Source organism: Lathamus discolor, chromosome 3, assembly GCF_037157495.1.
Source record: "Lathamus discolor isolate bLatDis1 chromosome 3, bLatDis1.hap1, whole genome shotgun sequence".
Taxonomy (NCBI): Eukaryota; Metazoa; Chordata; class Aves; order Psittaciformes; family Psittacidae; genus Lathamus; species Lathamus discolor.
Genome location: NC_088886.1, coordinates 39,859,743 through 39,877,990, shown reverse-complemented (window position 1 = coordinate 39,877,990; position 18,248 = coordinate 39,859,743). Strand labels below are relative to the sequence as shown.

The 18,248-nt window shown below is 43.8% G+C and overlaps 1 protein-coding gene across 2 annotated transcripts; it reads left to right on the top strand.

Annotated features, from left to right (window-relative positions):
* Positions 1-242: 242 nt before the first annotated feature.
* AADAC (arylacetamide deacetylase) lies at positions 243-17,028 on the top strand. 2 transcript variants are annotated; one of them, XM_065672653.1, is made up of 5 exons: positions 243-380; positions 12,701-12,923; positions 13,169-13,238; positions 13,569-13,740; positions 14,915-17,028. In XM_065672653.1, exons 1-5 carry the CDS (start codon positions 243-245, stop codon positions 15,521-15,523), a joined length of 1,212 nt encoding a protein of 403 aa, XP_065528725.1. In that variant the 3' UTR covers positions 15,524-17,028. The 2 variants fall into 2 exon arrangements, with proteins under 2 accessions (XP_065528725.1, XP_065528726.1); XM_065672654.1 differs by lacking the exon at positions 243-380 and adding an exon at positions 9,441-9,493.
* The last annotated feature ends 1,220 nt before the right edge of the window (positions 17,029-18,248 follow it).

Below are 18,248 nucleotides of genomic sequence, written 5' to 3'. Positions count from 1 at the left end.
GGATTCAATCCCGGGGCAGCTCCAAGTTGCTGAATGCCTTGCTAAAAAATACATGTTTTCTCTGGAGCTGCATGGTAGAATAACCTCTGCCCTGGGTGATCCGATGAGAAAACACCTCCTGGCTGCGACCCAAACAAAGCACAGGATTAACTTTGCCCTATGCATGTGTGCTGGCCTATAGCTGTTAAGAGTCAGTGAGAGCTCCTAGTCCAGTTGGTCTGAGAGGAGCTGTGCCTGTAGACATGGGATCAAAGCTGCTGTGCCTCTTCCTCGCCTCTCTCATCCTTGCTTACTATGTCTACAGTCCCATGTCAGTAGACTTTGAGGAGCCCTGGAAAGTGATGTTCATCTCAGCTACCTTCAGGACTCTCGAACGCATGGTGAGCTTGGTGCTGAGCTAGGGGAAGAGATCTATGGAGCAGAGGGCATTCCTGGTGACTCTGACTAATAGAGATATGGTAGTATGTGTCATACATAAATATATATGTATGGTAATACACTCAGTGAAGTACAGTAGTACTAAGCATTATAGAAAAGATTTACTGTGCAATGTCAAAAAAAAAAAAGGATATTCAGAGTAACTGGAAATGTGATATGTAATGTGATTACAGATAGACAAATGCTAACAAGTCTATTTTGCTTTATGAACCTCTGCAGCTATAGCACTGGTCCTTGAATTTTCCTGTTCCTCAGAGCCTCTGCATTGAGTTTCTGCAGAAATATTGCATTGCATGTCAGAAGTGAAAACTGTAGCACTTAAATACTACTGATTTTTGTGGTTTGATAGAAATCCGCTGACAGAATGACCATAAAACCTACACAAAGTTAGTTATAGTGGTGATAATGCTAGAGCATGTAGAAATTGAGATACAGATCTTATATATTATATATATAATATATATGTAATTATATATTTTATATATATATAATAATACCACTGTGATTTTGCTTACCAAAAATGGTATCTAGCTATAAGCAGCATAGATCCATATGTCACATTCTGGAAAAGCAGTGCTATTTTACCGTATTTGTAGTTAAAAGGCAATATTTACCAACAATGGGATCTTATGTATTTCCATGCTATTTTTATATATGTTACATCCCTAGCTTCTGCTTCATTTACAGTTGCGTTACGGCCACTTCAAACATCTGTAAGCAATTTGTGAGGCTCCATGCCATGCACAACTAACACTGCTGTAGTTCCCACCTCAAGTACATCAAACTGGGAGATGTTTTGAGTCCAGCCTGTACGTAGTACACAGTGGTGGCTGCAGCAGTGTAACCAAGGTCTGAAAATAAAGGTCAAAGATGAAGGTTTGTGGGGAGGAGAGGGAGCGAGTGTTGCAGACATCTTTCTGGGTGACTCCAAACATTTTGAGACTGCTTCATTCTCCACTGTGAAATGTATTGATAGGAAGTTCTAAGGAGCCAGGGGAGAGGTTTCTAGTTTTGCTTCAGGCATGCTGCTACAAGACTTGGCTGCTGCAGGCAGAGACACCCAGGCTGTTTGCTCTAAAGTGCAAGAATTTGGGATTTTGCCTTTTCTGTTGTTTCAGTTAAAATGGGTTTTTTTCAGAAGTCCATGATTTTTCTGGTGGATGCAGAATACGCTAAACATCACACTTCTGGACAGTAACTGAAATCCAGTGTTGATCTACAAAGCCGTCCCTGTGTCAGACAGCCTTTGTTTGCAGTGGAGGCCTTTTCTCAGGTCTTCACAACCAGCAGAAGGGAGCAACAGGTTTGGGGAGGGGGAGATGATTTTGTACTCATGGACTCTCTGCTGCTTTCTTGTTTGTTTTGATCTTGTGTTTTGAGGTCTGAGTGGTGGGAGATGAAAAAGTGGTAAGAACGAAACTGTAGTCTGCACTCTTGATGCAGATCTTGCTTCTTCCCATCTTCAGTCTCCTTTCAGAGGTAGTCTGCAAGGAGGGTACGTGCACAGATAACTCAGTGTCCCTTGTGTCTGCTCGCACAGTCTGACCTGCAGCACAGCAGTGCTCAGCAAACAGAAGCGTTTTCTTTCAGTGTTGGAGGATTATGTGTTTTCTTTTCAACATGGAGTTGATGTTTTTCACAGCTGCTGTGCTGGCTGCCCGTTAAGCCTAAGTCCATTTTCAGCAGCGGTGTTGCAGGGCAAGCGTGTTTTGTAACCGTGCTCTAACCACATGCAAAACTGTAATCCTAAGGGGCTCTGATGAAGATGGCCTCCCTGGAGCTGCGTGAGTGGAAATTAGATTTGAGGCAACTCTAAAGCATCCTAAGTACATTCTGAATGATCATCTGATTATAGGCAACAATTTATAATCACATAATAGGAGGTCTGAATTTGTGGAGGGGACTCTGGTTTAGTCTTTCTGACTCCCTGATGTTGGTTTGAAAAAAGAGAAATAATGCCGCCACCCCCAAACACAATTCAGCAAGAGGCTGGTCTCCAAGCTCCCAAAAGGACACGCCAAGAAAGCCATGAAATGTCAAATCCATGCCCTGTTGTCTTTGCTTTAATAGGTCCTGGGGAGCTCTCCAGCTTCTGAGCCGCATTGTGCAAGATTTTCTCCAGTTTCAGGTTTCCTGACCTGGAGGAATGTATGAGTTGGCTTGAATAAAACCTGTGCCAGTCCCAGGCTGTTCTCCAGGTCTCTGCCAGGAATGGCCGTGGGTGCTGAGGGACTCCAGGGGACGGTTGGAAGCTGGTGGCTTGATCCTGCCCTGGGTTACCCTGTGGAGGGTTGCAGCTATGCTTGGTTCCACTGGTGTGCCCAGCCTGCAGAGTGCTGGCGAGTCTCTTTGTACCCATCCCACTGCAGAAGGGAGGCTGGGAACATCTCCATTATCATATTTATTATAATGTCTTGCATCTATGTGAGGTGTAGCTGGGGAATAGCCTGTAAGAATAAAACAGGTAGTTTCTGTGGTGCTTAAGCACAAAATCCTTCATGTATTTTCTGGAAGTACCACATGTACAAAGTCTAAGAGAAAATACATGAACAAAGTACAAAATGCAATACAACATATTTCTTCCTGTTGGAAAACAGTAACAAGTGGTGTCCCTAAGGGATCAGTGTTGGGACCGGTCTTGTTCAACCTCCTTGTTGGTGACATGGACAGTGGGATTGAGTGCGCCCTCAGCAAGTTTGCCGATGACACCAAGCTGTGTGGTTCAGTTGATACGCTGGAGGGAATGGATGCCATCCAGAGGGACCTTGACACACTTGTGAGGTGGGCTGATGCCAACCTGATGAAGTTCAACCATGACAAGTGCAAGGTCCTACACATGGGTCAGAGCAATCCCAAGCACAGCTACAGGTTGGGCAGAGAAGAGATTCAGAGCAGCCTTGTGGAGAAGGATTTGGGGGTGTTGGTTGATGAGAAGCTTACCATGAGCCAGCTTCAGTGTGCGCTCGCAGCCCAGAAAGCCAACCGTATCCTGGGCTGCATCAAAAGGAGTGTGACCAACAGGTCGAAGGAGGTGATCCTGCCCCTCTACTCTGCTCCTGTGAGACCTCACCTGGAGTATTGTGTGCAGTTCTGGTGTCCTCAACATAAAAAGGACATGGAACTGCTGGAACAAGTCCAGAGGAGGGCCACGAGGATGATCAGGGGACTGGAGCACCTCCCGTATGAAGACAGGCTGAGGAAGTTGGGGCTGTTCAGCCTGGAGGAGAAAAGGCTGCGTGGAGACCTCATAGCAGCCTTCCAGTATCTGAAGGGGGCCTACAGGGATGCTGGGAAGGGATTCTTCGTCAGGGACTGTAGTGATAGGACAAGGGGTAACGGGTTAAAACTTAAACAGGGGAAGTTTAAATTGGATATTAGGAGAAAATTCTTCCCTGTTAGGGTGGTGAGACACTGGAATGGGTTGCCCAGGGGGGTTGTGAGTGCTCCATCCCTGGCAGTGTTCAAGGCCAGGTTGGATGAAGCCTTGTGTGGGATGGTTTAGTGTGAGGTGTCGCTGTCCACGGCAGGGGAGTTGGAACTAGATGATCTTGAGGTCCTTTCCAACCCTAACTATTCTGTGATTCTATGATTCCTAGCTGAGTGTTTCCCTGGCTTCAGTCCTTGTGAAATCCTCCCAAAGTTTCCTCTGTCTGTGGCCTGACTCCTTGGGAGCCACGAAATCTGGATTTGAGCCCTTTGCAGCCCTGCTCACAGGCTGCCTGTGTTCGTGTTTGGCTGACGGGAAGCTTCACCTGGAGGGGTATCTCTATCTGAACTACCACCCCTTCAGATAAATAAGCTCCTAAAGGCGGTGCTAGGCTTTTTGCCTGCCAAAGCACAGCTGGGAGTCCTTCCCTCACAGGTAAGTTTTGGGGTTTTTGTCCTTGCTGCCATGCTCCCCTCATGGAAGATGGGGAAAGGGATGGTGGAAAATGCTTTCCAAAGCACAAGGAACACAAAAACCCCAAAATGGTTGCCTTTTTCCTCTTACCTCTCAGATGAGGGATGATGAGACTTTCAGATGAGGGTATGATTTCCTTTTGATTTTATATGATAATGGCCTTGAAACCACAGGCCAGTGTTTTTGCACAATGTAAAATTTAAACTCTGTGAGTACTGGGAAGCCTCTGTCTTGAAGCTGAGGAAATTACTCCTGATGTGGGGGAGTATCAGCAAGCTCACTGGAATTATAGCAGGACTCACTTTGACCTATATGTTTATTCTTCCAAGGTGCTAATCCTCAGGGAAAATACAGCAGCTGAGAAATATTTCTGTAAACTCTGTAATGACTATGTATAAAACTATGCAGTTTTGGCATGTGTATGTGTTTGTCTTCATTGAGCTCATGACAAGATCCCGTATTTTCCTTATATGCAGTATGCCAGTTGCTGCCCGTTTGCCTTCATCCTGATTCCAAACCACAGAGTTTGGCAGAGCTCCTGGCATTGCTTGGTCCAAGCCTACAGAGAGGTGACTCTTAAATGTGGTGGTAATCACTATTAAGTATTGTTAGGAAGATCTTAGCTGTATTCTCTTTCTTTCTAGCTTCTGAAAAAGTAGATTATATATAGAAGGTGATTGAATAGTTGATTTAAACATTAAAAAAATTTATAAAAACATAAAGCAAGCAGGGCTAGATCATATGATTTAGAACACTGAACCCTGAATGCCAGATGGTACACCTTTCATGAGGTTATCGTTTAAAGTGTGGGGGTTTCTGTGTTTGTTTTACATTCTTCTTGAAAAGAATAAAGCATCTCTTATAGGAAGCTAAACTTCCTACAGGATCTGCACTAGGCTGGGCTATTTCATTTCTTAAACTCAAACCTGCTTTGAATTTCATCCGGTTTTCACCTTCAGATAACATGTAAGAGCTCGCTTTTATTATTTCATCATTTCTCTTGCTGTGTGATACAGCAGTTAGACTTGTGAGGAAAGTTAGGTTATGTGCCCTTTTGCTGGGGGCTGTTGTGAAGAGGCCATGGTGCCAATACTGGCAGCAAAGCCACTGGCGGCCATTGGTAGTTCTCTGCGTCGCAATGCCAGTGCTGTCCCTGTGGCTGCAGGGCTCCAACGTAGAAACCAAGCTGTGGAGACTTAGTCCTGTTGTTAATTGGTGATCTTCTTATCCAAGTTATATCAGCACACTTAGTGTTTATGCCTGTTCAAAGAATTGTACAGTGGCCTGAAATTAGACAAGTGCTCTTGTATTATCACTGTCAGCTCTTAATTTTTTGAGTGTTTAACTAGAATATGTGCAAGAGCTGTGCACATTAAACTGAAAATATATATGCCAGTTAGTGTGAATTTTCTTTCAATTTTGCTGTAAACAAACTAGAAATCTAAGTTCTTAACTCGCTTGCAGCAAGTCAGGTGGCAAATGACTTTCGACCTATCTGGAGTTGTATTCTTCATACCTTTCTTTCATCTAAAACCCAAACCAACTAGGCTCTTTAGGAAGGACTGGCAGATGGGGAGGGGGTGTAGCTATTTATGTCAATGATAGGCTGGGGAGTATGGAATTCTGCCTAAGGACAGGTGATGAGCCAACTGAGAGTTTGTGGGTTAAGGTCAGAGGGAAAACTGCAATGGGGAGCATTACTGGGGGGGGTCTGCTACAGGCCACCCAATCAGGAGGACTGTGTGGATGAAGCCCTCTAGGACAGGTAGGAGTTGCCTCATGCTCACAGTCCCTTGTTCTCATGGGGGACTTCAACCATTGTGATATCTAGCCCAGCACAAGTAACCCAGGAGGTTCCTCGATTGTGTGGAAGACAACCTCCTCCTGCAAATAATAGAGGAGCACACAAGGAGAGGTGCCATGCTTGACCTTGTGCTCACTAATAGGGGGGAGCTGGTGGGGAATGTGACACTCCAGAGCAGCCCTGGCTGCACTGATCATGAGATGGTGGAGTTCAAGATCCTCAGAGCAGAGAGAAGGGCGCACAACAAGCTCACTGCCCTGGACTTCAAGAGAGCAGATTTTGGCCTTTTCGGGAACCTGATCAGTAAGGTTCCATGGGATATAGCCCTAGAGGGCAGGAGTGCTCAAGGCTGCTGATTGATAGGCAAGGATCGCCTGCTACAAGCTCAGGAGCATTGCATCTGACAACAAGAAAATAGGGCAAGAAGGCCAGGAGGCCTTAATGGATGGATAAGATGCTGCTGAGAAAGCTCAGAAGAAAAAAGGAAGCTTATAGAAGGTGGAAGCGAGGACAGGCAGCCTGGGAAGAATACAGGGACACAGCCTGGGAAGCTAGGGACCAGGTCAAGAAAGCTAAGTCTCAGTTAGAATTGAATCTGGCCAGGGTTGTCAGAGATAACAGGAAGGGCTTCTGTAGGTATGTTGCTAACAAAAGACAGAGTAGGGACAATGTGGGACCTCTCCAGAAGCTCTCAGGAGAACTGGCTACCCTGGATTTGGAGAAGGCTGAGGTTCTCAATGACTTCTTTGCCTCAGTCTTCCCTGGCAAGTGCTCTGACCACACTGCTCAAGTCTTGGAAGGCAGATGATGGGACTGGGAGAATAAAGACCTTAGGCCTACTGTGGGAGAGGATCAGATTTAAGATCATCTTAGGAACCTGAATGTGCACAAGTCCATGGGACCTGATGAAATCCATACATAGGTCCTGAGGAAGCTGGCGAATGAAGTTGCGAAACCTCTATCTATCATATTTGAAAAATCATGGCAGTCAGGTGAAGTTCCCAGCAACTGAAAAAAGGGAAATATAACCCTCATTTTTATGAAGGGGAAAATGGAAGACCCAGGAATCATAGAATCATAGAACAGTTAGGATTGGAAAGGACCTTAAGATCATCTAGTTCCAACCCCCTGGCCATGGGCAGGGACACCTCACACTAGACCATGTCGCCCAAGACTCCATCCAGCCTGGCCTTGAACACTGTCAGGGATGGAGCATTTACCACTTTGGGGAACCTGTTCCAGGGCCTCACCACCCTTACAGAAACTACAGACCAGTCAGTCTCACCTCTGTGCCTGGCAGGATCAAGGAGCAGATTCTCCTGGAAACCATGCAAGGGCACATGAAAAACAACGAGATGGTTGGTGACAGCCAGCATGGCTTCACCAAGGGCAAATCCTTCCTGACCAATCTGGTGGCCTTCTATGGTAGGGCTACAGAACTGATGGATAGGGGCAAAGCAGCTGATGTCATCTACCTGGAGTTGTGCAAAGCATTCAACACTGTTTGACATGACATCCCTGTCCCTAAACTGAAGAGGCATCAATCTGATGGGTGGACCACTTGGTGAACAAAGAATTGGCTGGACAGCAGCACATAGAGAGTTGTGGTCAACGGCTCAATGTCCAGCTGGAAACATGTAACAAGTGGTGTCTCTCAGGAGTCAGTGTTGGGACCGGTCTTGTTCAACATCTCCATCGCTGGCATGGACAGTGGGATTGAGTGCGCCCTCAGCAAGTTTGCCGATGACACCAAGCTGTGTGGTTTGATTGATAGCTGGATGGAAGGAATGCCATCCAGAGGGACCTTGACATGCTTGTGAGGTGGGGCAATGCGAAACTCATGAAGTTCAGAAATATGAAGTACAAGGTCCTGTACTTTAAGGAGGGTGCACATGGTAGGAATTCCTTATGTTGCTGGCATTTCATGTGGCTGAGATCATGCTCTACCCACAGTCAATCTCTATTCTGGCTAATATTTTGTTCAAATAGGTATTCACACCATCTTCCTCAGGATAGTAAATAAAGATTTTATTTTTCTTCCAGTCATTGTGAATTTTTTTTTTTGTCTTTTTGTTGCCTATTACAGATGTTTGATGGTTTTAATATATATTTCAAACATCTTAAAAGCAATATGAGAACTAATTTTTTTTTTTTAAACACAGTTTAATCCAATGTAAGAGGTAAAAAGCTGGGGGCATAGGCAGAGATATGTATGTATAACCAATGGTCACATGTTTACTCATCACAGTTCCCTGAAGGCAGCTGTGAGGAAATATGATGCCTCCTCTGGGGAGCTGCTGAGTTTGGAGGGAGTCATTTGGATCTACATTTCTTGCACAGTCTGTAGCAAATGCAGTTGGCAATGTTTTCACCTGGGTTTGTTCTTGTGTACCAAAAAATCAGTGTAGTGGAAGCCACGCATGTTTTAAAAAAGAAGTTTTATGTTCCTGATTTAAAATAGCCATTGACGGAAAGAGGTTCTGAAATTCTTTAAACTGTCTAAATCTGCGTGGTGCCAGAGAGCTAAAGCTGATGAATATTACTCTTTGGAGCTTGCATTTCAGCTGTAGGTTTACTCGCTAGGGGGTTTTGTTTTGTTTTGTTTTAATTTTGTTTAGCATTTTAGAATAACTGTAATTTCATTTAGAACCACAGAATTTCATAATAAATTATTAAAATGTGAATTTCAATGGAAACTGCTTTAACAGCATTAAAAGCTGGCAGCTCCTGGGTTCTGAGCTCCCTGAACCACATTGCTTTTCTTCTGTTGGGGAATTTCTGCGCAGTCCATTGGGAAAGTTTTCCCTGTCTTTTGCATAGCTCTGCCTGGTGTGCTGACGGTGCCCAGGACACTCAAGGACCCTCTGCTCCCTTCCCTTGAGGGCTGCACAGGGCTGGGGCTCCAGTGCTGCTCTGCAACTGCTCAATGTTTCTGGGAAAACGAATCTTTGTAAAAAGCTAATCCCGTGGGTGTGTAAGACTTCAGACTAAAGCACCCGTCAGGCAGACAGAGATCCTGGTTAGTGTCTTCACTATTTCCTCTCCTGGCTGGTGCTGCTCCTGGCCTGTGGAGTCTCTCCAGGTGAGGGAATCACTGGGATTGTCCTTTGTTGGAGTCAGGCTGGAGCCAGTGTGGTTGACAGCAGTGATGCCACACCAGAGCTGTCCTGCCTGTTCATTCATCAGGGAACTTTCTCCCTGGCAGAGAGCTGCTGGGAATCAGAACATCAGTGGCAGAGTTATTCTCAGCTTTTATTGTGAAATATTAAACCAATGTAATGGAAGGACTCCATGACCCAGACAGCTTAATCTTCCTCAAGGATGATGGGAGCAGCTAACAGCTTCAGAAGGTATAGTGATACATGTATTTTGTCTTATCTGCTGACAACGTGGAATGAACTATTAACATGACTCTTGTTTTGCTATTCAGTAGGAGTACCTCTTCATTGTATAGAGAAATGCAGAGATGCTGCAGAAAAAAATGGACTCAGTCAGAGATCAGTGTGATCTGACAAAAGCTGTTTATTACAAAGCATCTATCATTTTTATACTGTTGTCTGCATCTGCTTACAATAGCTTGCTGTATTATAATCGGATACATATTCTTGTAACACACAGCAATTATGGTTACATATACAATAGCTAGCTGTACTATATTTGGATACATCTACAATAGCTTGCTGTAGTATAATGAGATACATCTTCAATAGCTTGCTGTATCATAAATGGGTACATATATAATAGCTTAGTATATTATGCTTTGATACATATTCTTGCAGCATATAGCAACTAGTATAGGATTGGTCAAATAAGCATACGGGAACTTAACCTTTAAAACTTCCTAACAGTTCACTATTTTGTATCTTAGCACATTTCAGTTTCTTCTTATCTTGCTTGCACCGTTACTTTTGCTTCCTTACCCACTTCCTCCTTCATCCTCGATTCATGTCGAGCTCCACGTAGGCACTTGCTGACTTGGGAACGTGGCCATTCTTTGCTAAAAATCTATCCACATCTCCCCCTTTTTCTTGTTGCACAAGCCAAACATGCTTCATAGCATTCATTGTCATACATTGAATACATTGTAACAAACAAGGTACAATACAGATAATGGCAAAAGACACACAACAAGATCAATCCTCCTTTGACCAAGACTAATAACCATCCAGTTATACCCCAGCCAGAAAAAAGGGATGATAGCCAATCTTTATCATCCTCCCTTAACTTCATCACACTATCTTTTCAGCTTACATGGATACTTCCATGTATAGATTCTGATCTGATAAGTTCATACAACACATTCCTTCTAAAATTTCACACCCATGCGCTAAGAGGAGAAAATCAGTTAGAATCATAGAATAGTTAGGGTTGGAAAGGACCTCAAGATCATCTAGTTCCAACCCCCCTGCCATGGACAGCGACACCTCACACTAAACCATGTCACCCAAGGCTTCATCCAACCTGGCCTTGAACACTGCCAGGGATGGAGCACTCACAACAAAAAGACTATCTGAGCACCGGAGCCCCTAACCACCTCTCCCAGGGCTCTGTAGTCTTTCTTTATGGTCCCCAGTCTACTACTACCTATATCCCTAGCACCCACATGGATCACCAGGAGTGGGCAATAGTCCGTGGAACTTACTAGAGCAGGCAGCCTCTCTGTAATATCCCTGATCCGTGCCCCTGGTAGGCAGCACACCTCCCTCGAGACGGGGTCAGGCCGACAGACGAGTGCTTCCGTCCCTTTCAAAGTAGAGTCCCCTATTACTATGACCTGCCGCTTTTTCTTTGTAGCGCCAGTAGAGATCTTTACCCGTGCATAATCCGGCTGTTTGTGGTGCAAGTGCGTTTCCTCGTTAGTCTCCTGCTGCCCTATTTTGCAAAGTCTCGTGTCTAATAGAATCAACATCAGTGAGTAACGCAGAGAGAGTGGATGCTGTAGCATTAGTTTGTTTAGCGAGCCAACAGCGGAGCTAAAGGTTCTTCTTGGTGTCAAACACAGAGGCCAACCCAGTCTTGCCCTTGACTGTGGTAGCAGGCATTTGGTCAACCTCAGTCCTTGCACCTTATTGTCAATGCAGAGTTTCACCTGCTTCATCCAGTAACAAGTCCCTACTACAGCAAAGCACACACAGATTTACATTACCAGAGTAACTATTACAGGGTGCAGCAGCATGTTGAAGATGCTGATGGCAGTGAGGGACTAACCAAAGAAATTTGGAAATTACCTGCTTTATAACACTACTGTCATATTAGAATCTTTCTAGCCTTTGCCTTAGCATTTTCTAGCAGCTGCTGCGAATTTGCATGCTCTAACATCTCTTTTACAAATGACAAATCCATACAACACAAGGTGTAGTTTCTTATTAGCAACTGGCTAGTAAATACAGGTGGTTTCATACACAAAATCACAGCCTCTAATAATTTACAAGCACACATATTCAAGTTGTTACTTTTCAGTTGCCCCCAAGTGATGTTTTGCAATCACTCGTTTTTCTGTTCCTCTCTCTCATTCTGCTTGGGGTATTCACGGTCGGCTCCTGTAGCTGAGGCATTGGGTTCCTCCACTCCTCTGTTCAGCTCATGCCAAGGCTTGACAAACTTTGCAGGCAGCCGCCATGGACCTGTAGGTAAGAGGACACAAATATACCCCTTCCTCCAGCTTATCAGTTCTTGAGAAGTAGACAGGTTAAAGTGTTTCCTTAAAGCAGAAGCATACTGATGCGAAAGGAATGTAAAGCAGCTGCAGAAGTAAACTGCAAACTGTTAACAGTAAAGGAGTTTGCTGTATCACTACCCTTTTTTTATTTTTTTATTTTACATGGAATTTTTACATGTAAGCTGAAGAAATGGAACAGCTGGATCACAGTGAAATGGCAAAAATAGACTTCTGCCTTTTTAACATCTCAAAGTTCATCATTCTTTTAATAATGAAAGGGTACTCACCCCTAAATGATGCTCTTTGGCTACTGGGATGGAACTGATCACTAAAAATTATTGCGCAGCTTGAAGTCAAATTGCTATATTGTTGTGTTTGGGCCACCAGTGTCCTGGGCATCCTGAAAGTACTGGATGCTTTTGCTTCAGGAGTCCATCATGGGAGCAGCTATTACTTGGCTTTGTGGTCACTGTCTGGAAAGATGAGGAGGTCGAACTCATTGAGCAGACCCTTGTGCTCGGTAACTGGGACATTTCATCTGATTCTGCTTTCTTCCACATCCCCTGTTGCATCCTTGTTATCCTTTAAGTTTGTGCTGCCAGTCATGGTCTTAGCAATGAGAAGTGGTGGTGTGCCTGGGCTGCCTTCCAGCCACCGCTGCTGAGCTTCACATGGAAGTGATGGGAGACAGGGGAGCTGAACTGCTCAGGCTGAATGGTATGAAAGCATGGGACAGTGACTCCCCCAGGTCAGCAGCATTTGGCTTAGTGACTTGTACAGCAACTTTACAGGCTTGTACAGAGTATCAAAAGGCTTTAATCTCTGAGACATTTACTCTGTGACAGTAACTAAGGCTGTTATTATTTAACTTACTGTTTCCCTTTGTCTTGGGCTTTAGGCTGAGGTTGCTGAGTATCTGGATCTGACGAACCATGTGGAAGTTTTGAGACTGATCACAACTGCTGAATATGTCATGCCCATGTCTGATGAAAATGTCACTGTGACAGACACAGAGTTGAACAACGTTACCGTCCGTCTGTACTTGCCCAGAAAGGCATCTGATGGGCTGAGGAGGGCAGTGGTTTACTTTCATGGTGGAGGATGGTGTGTAGGACACGCAGGTAAACTCTTTTTGGCCAGTACCAACGGTCTGTATGTAAGACCTCAGCGGCTCATGTTAAGTGTTGCCTTTTGTTTCATGGGAGCTGCCACAGAGGGAGTCAGGGAACTGGTGTTTTGCCAGTCAAAAACAGGTGGAGATATTGGAAAGTCACCTGAAAACTTCTGCAAAGAGGAATATGCTGCTGTATATATGTCTGTTCTCAAACAGGCTGGAGTATATTCTAAGGGACTCATTTTATCTCAGGCATGAAATCCTACGATCATCTGACAAGGCGGACTTCAGACATGTTAAATGCTGTCGTGGTATCAGTCAAGTAAGAGATTCTTGTTCTAGATGGGTTGAGGGATCGGAATAAATTAATCTATTTCAATTAATTTTTTAATACCTTTTTTTGATCATGTCCTTTCTTGCTAGTTTTAAGTATTTGTAAACAAAAGCTGCCAAGTTTGCAGTGGGTGAATTGTGGTTGGTGGTTATTTTGGATATTGCTTTGTGAAGTTGGATGGGTAATAAAATATTTGAGATAGGTAGTTCCCATTTCTCTGGGCACAGAAAATAAACATTCACCAACTAAGGCAGAGGTTAGCAAGCCTTTGTTCTTATTAATAGTGTGAAATAACAGACTTCTGTCTGCCTCTAACAGTTACAGGTTGGCACCTAAATATCATTTTCCCATCCAGTTTGAAGATGTGTATTCGGTAACAAAGTTCTTCCTTCAGAGCAGTGTCCTCTCCCAGTATGGGGTGGACCCAGATCGGGTCGGTGTTGCAGGAGACAGTGCAGGTGGCAACTTAGCTGCAGCTGTGGCACAGCAGGTAAATAAAACAAAGCTGGTTTGTCAGCTCAAAATTTTGTGTTTTTTTCTGTATGTTTTGGTTTGTTAATTCATGAACACTTAGAAAAGGCTAACAAAAGCCTCTGCAAGTGCAATTCCTGAATGGCTCTTGTTGTCCAGGTACACAGGATGACATGCAGCCTCCAGAGCTGTCAGTGAGGGCTCCAAGCTCCAGAGTGAGCAGATTTACTTGAGCCATTTAGTGACATCAAAGTAGCTTTGATGCCATGATATCCTTCAAAACTTTACACCCTAAAAAATGTCATTTGGCCCATAATTAGGGCATATATCACTCTGTCCTTAAGCACATTTCAACTGATTTAGGTATGTTGTTTGAATTTTAGCAATTTGACTCGTATAAATGTAAATAGCAGGGAAAAAGAAAAAAAAGATATCTCAAAATAAATGTTCCGGTGTCACTTGATCACAGACAGTTCAATGCCTTCTGCACTCTTCTCTCGGCTTTATTAAATAAAGTTAGCGTGATGTTGCTCATCTCTTGAGAAATCAGTTAGATTGTAATGAATTTCACTTGGAAAGGTTGTGAAATTGCCGTGGACACTGAAGGCAGAAGATGAGGGATAAATTTATTAGTGAAGAGGGGAAAAGGATGACATATAAGAAATGTCACTGTTCAATTAATTACATTTTATTTTCCACATGTCTAAAATGCACAGAATTGTAGTTGTTTGAGTTGTAACACCTCTGACATCTCAGGGCTAAAAAAGCAAACAGATGGATAAGCTCTAAATTATGTGAAGTGATTAAAGGAGTCTTAGAAAGCAGCAATTTTTAAGCTGTAAGAAATTTTCTGTAATCATAGAAAAATCATTTGTTGCTACCTCAGAAAGCATCGATGCATCAACAAGTTTCTGTGCTTCAAAAAATATTTCCTGAATATTATTATCCTTCAAAATAAGAAATAAAATGAAACGATATTTTATGTTTGAGCACTTTTAATATAATGTACTCTTGTAGGTGAACGCCTATGAATTTAGAATGTCTCTAAATTAATCTGCCATAGTCTTATTGACAATCTTTTGTTTGTTGTAAAATGCGCATGTTAATTCCTTACTTTTAAGATCTCCTGTCAGTGTGGGAGAACCAACACTTTTTAATTGACTTTTTGTATTTATTTCTGTTTTCTTTTACAGCTGTTGGAGGACCCTGAAGTCAAAACTAAACTCAAAATCCAAGCTTTGCTTTACCCTGCTCTTCAAGCCCTTGATCTGAATTTGCCATCTTACCAAGAAAATGAAAACAAACCCGTTTTATCCAAGTCACTTATGATCAGGTTATGGAGTGAGTATTTCACTTCGGATTTTTCTCTCAGGGAAGCGATGATCTCCAACAGGCATGTCCCAGTTGAATCGAGCCACTTGTTTCAGTTTGTAAACTGGAGCAACTTACTGCCTGAGGAGATGAAGAAAGATCATGTCTACATTAGTCCCACCTACGGCAGCTCCAGACTTGCCCAGAAGTACCCAGGGTTTCTGGATCCGAGGGCATCCCCTCTGCTGGCAAGTGATGCCCAGCTACAGAAGCTGCCCCGCACCTACATCCTCACCTGCCAGCATGATGTCTTACGGGATGATGGATTCATGTATGCCAGGCGCCTCCAGACAGCAGGCGTTCCTGTCACACATGACCATGCCAAGGGTGCCTTTCATGCAGCAATGATGTTCACCTCATTTCCAGCTGAATTAGCTGTAGGGCACCGCCTGTTCAACAGATATATTGAGTGGTTAAATGAGAATCTATGAGCTGAAAATGTTGCTCTGCTATGCCTGGCTCACATTCAGTGGGTGTGATCTTAAGGTCCTTTCCAATAGAATAACCATTCTGTTATTCTATGATTAAGGAGAATAGGAGCTATGTGACTTCTGGGGCGATTGCTGTCTTCATTGTGTTGCCCTGAAGCATCTGGATTGCAGCATTTCTTCTCTAGCAGGAAAATCAGGCTGATTCTAATCTGATTGTTCTTTCAGTGCTGTTGTCTGAGCTCAGAACTGCATAAACTGCCCTGGAATTTATCTCCTGGCCAAGACCAGAAGAGTTGATGTACCTGACACTTCCTGTGCTTATTTGAGCCCTAGGCTGATACTGTGTGTGGGACTTGGTGTCCTCTGTTAGCCGCTTCTTGTTTCTTCATATCACTGGCTTGTGCAAATGGGCAAGGTGACTGCACACACTGGGTGCTTGGGGGCCACTTAGAATCATAGAATCACAGAATAGTTAGGGTTGGAAAGGACCTCAAGATCATCTAGTTCCAACCCCCCTGCCATGGGCAGGGACACCTCACACTAAACCATCCCACACAAGGCTTCATCCAACCTGGCCTTGAACACCGCCAGGGATGGAGCACTCACAACCTCCCTGGGCAACCGATTCCAGTGCCTCACCACCCTAACAGGAAAGAATTTCCTCCTTATATCCAATCTAAACTTCCCCTGTTTAAGTTTGCTTAAATGCACTTGCTCCCTGTCCCGTTCAGCATGCTCTCTGGTCGTGTGGGATGCACTAACGAGGCCCCACTGCTGCCACTGGGTGATGGGGTGAGCAGAAGCGCAGGGACCTGACTTCACAAAGTACAAGGCAGCTTGTGGAACCCTGTCCATTGCAGGCAGCCACTAGGTTTGTGCTGTTGTCTTCCTCCAGCACTGCTTAAGGGAAGTGCTTGCTTGAAAACTGAGAGGGATGGCTATAACAGTGCAAAGGTTTGGGAGCTTTTTTGTTGTTGTTCTGTTGGTGGTGTGGTTTGTTGTGGTTGGCTTTGTTTGTTTTGGGTTTTTAAAAAAAACAAACATCTGTCTGCCTTGGTAGGTAATCACTTTCTTGAATCCCTGTACTAGAAGGAAGTAGTGTAACAAAACAGCACTGGATATTTATGAGATCAAGAGAGACTGTGAAGGTCCTAGCCTTTCTATAGCACTGCTGTGTGTTTTACACTCTACTTATTTGATAATTTATGTATTATGTGTTCTAATTATCCTTAAAGTTGTTTATCATGTTTTACATATGAAGTTTTAAAGATAAAATTAGCTTAGCATTATAGGCTTAGAAAAGAAACACAATTCAGTTGTCAGTCTTCAAACAATATCCTCTATATAAATCTTTTCTGTACTAAATAAAACCCCTAAAATCTGAGTGATGAATGCACACATTGGTTGGTTATTGGTTTTTTAAACTGATCACAGCACACCATGAACATGCACATCTAACATCCTGCTTTTTAATTTTGCATAAAAGATACCGAATCTTCAACAGCTCTGGGCTTTTTTCTGAGTGTGCTTGCAGCCTGTTTAGGTAGAATGTGCATGGAGCAATTGCTATGTTTTTCTTCTTAATCTTTATGTTGAATATAAAAATTAAACTTGTCTTTGACAAAAAGTACATTGCATTGAAATCACTCAGTTACCTGAGTAACGGGTATTTTATCGGAAACGAGTAATAAACTGGCTTCAGTACATAAAACAGCTATTGCAAACAACTAGGACCAAACACATGTTTTACTTCTGCTATTACTGTTTATGTAAATACTTAGCAATGTTTCACTGTGGTTGCTGAAAGAAACAGAAGTAGTGAGTAGGTGTCTTCTATCAACAAAAGGATGCTGAAAGTTGCTATCAGGATGGAGACTGGTGGGGAGCTGAGCCTGGTTTGCGGGGAGGGCTGCACTGAGGTTTGCTGTTGCAGCAGGAGTGTTATGCTTCTCTACTTCTGAATCCACCCTTGAAGCAGTGAGTGCCTTACTGCCAGCATACCAAGCATAAAATGTACCATGGGATTAAAAAGCAGCTTGTATAACCCCATGCATAGAAGTGCAATGTTTGCACATCCCTGGGATGTGTCCATGATCATGCAAGCTCCCAGCATGTTTGGGAAGTTATTTCTGATGATGCCTTCCCACCTTTTGCCCACAGGACTGGGCTCTCATCTGCTGGCAGCAGACACCTCAAGTGGAGTTTTATTTCTCCCTCATTTGGAATTAATTAACAGCATCTTAGTATGCCTAATGAAGTAGGGGCTTGGGATTTTGCCTCCCTAACTCCTTTGATTTGACCTTCTATACAGTATTAGGGTCATGTCTGCAGAACCGTTCCCTGGGTGTAGGGTATTTTTAATGCTGTAAGCGCTAGTGGAATGAACCGAGTTGGCCATTAGTTGCTATAAGTGATCCTTTTTCTGAGTCTTACAGGCAGCTTTATTCTTCCATATAAATGGCAGGAAAAACTGGAAGAGAACATTTAGAGAGGACAGTTACTTTGTCAGAGGGGTACATGCACAAAGCTGGGATATAAAAGCAGGCATCTCTCAGTGGGTTACACTGCTGTCACTGATGTTGGCTTTGACTGTTTTCCTTCCCTGCAGTCTGGGACATCACTGATGGGAAGGCATTTGGCCTGAAGTGCTGGGGAAAGCTCGCCCGTCACTCGGTTGGTGACAAGGAGTGGCATGACAAGCAGGAGGTTGGTTGTTTCAGCAGAC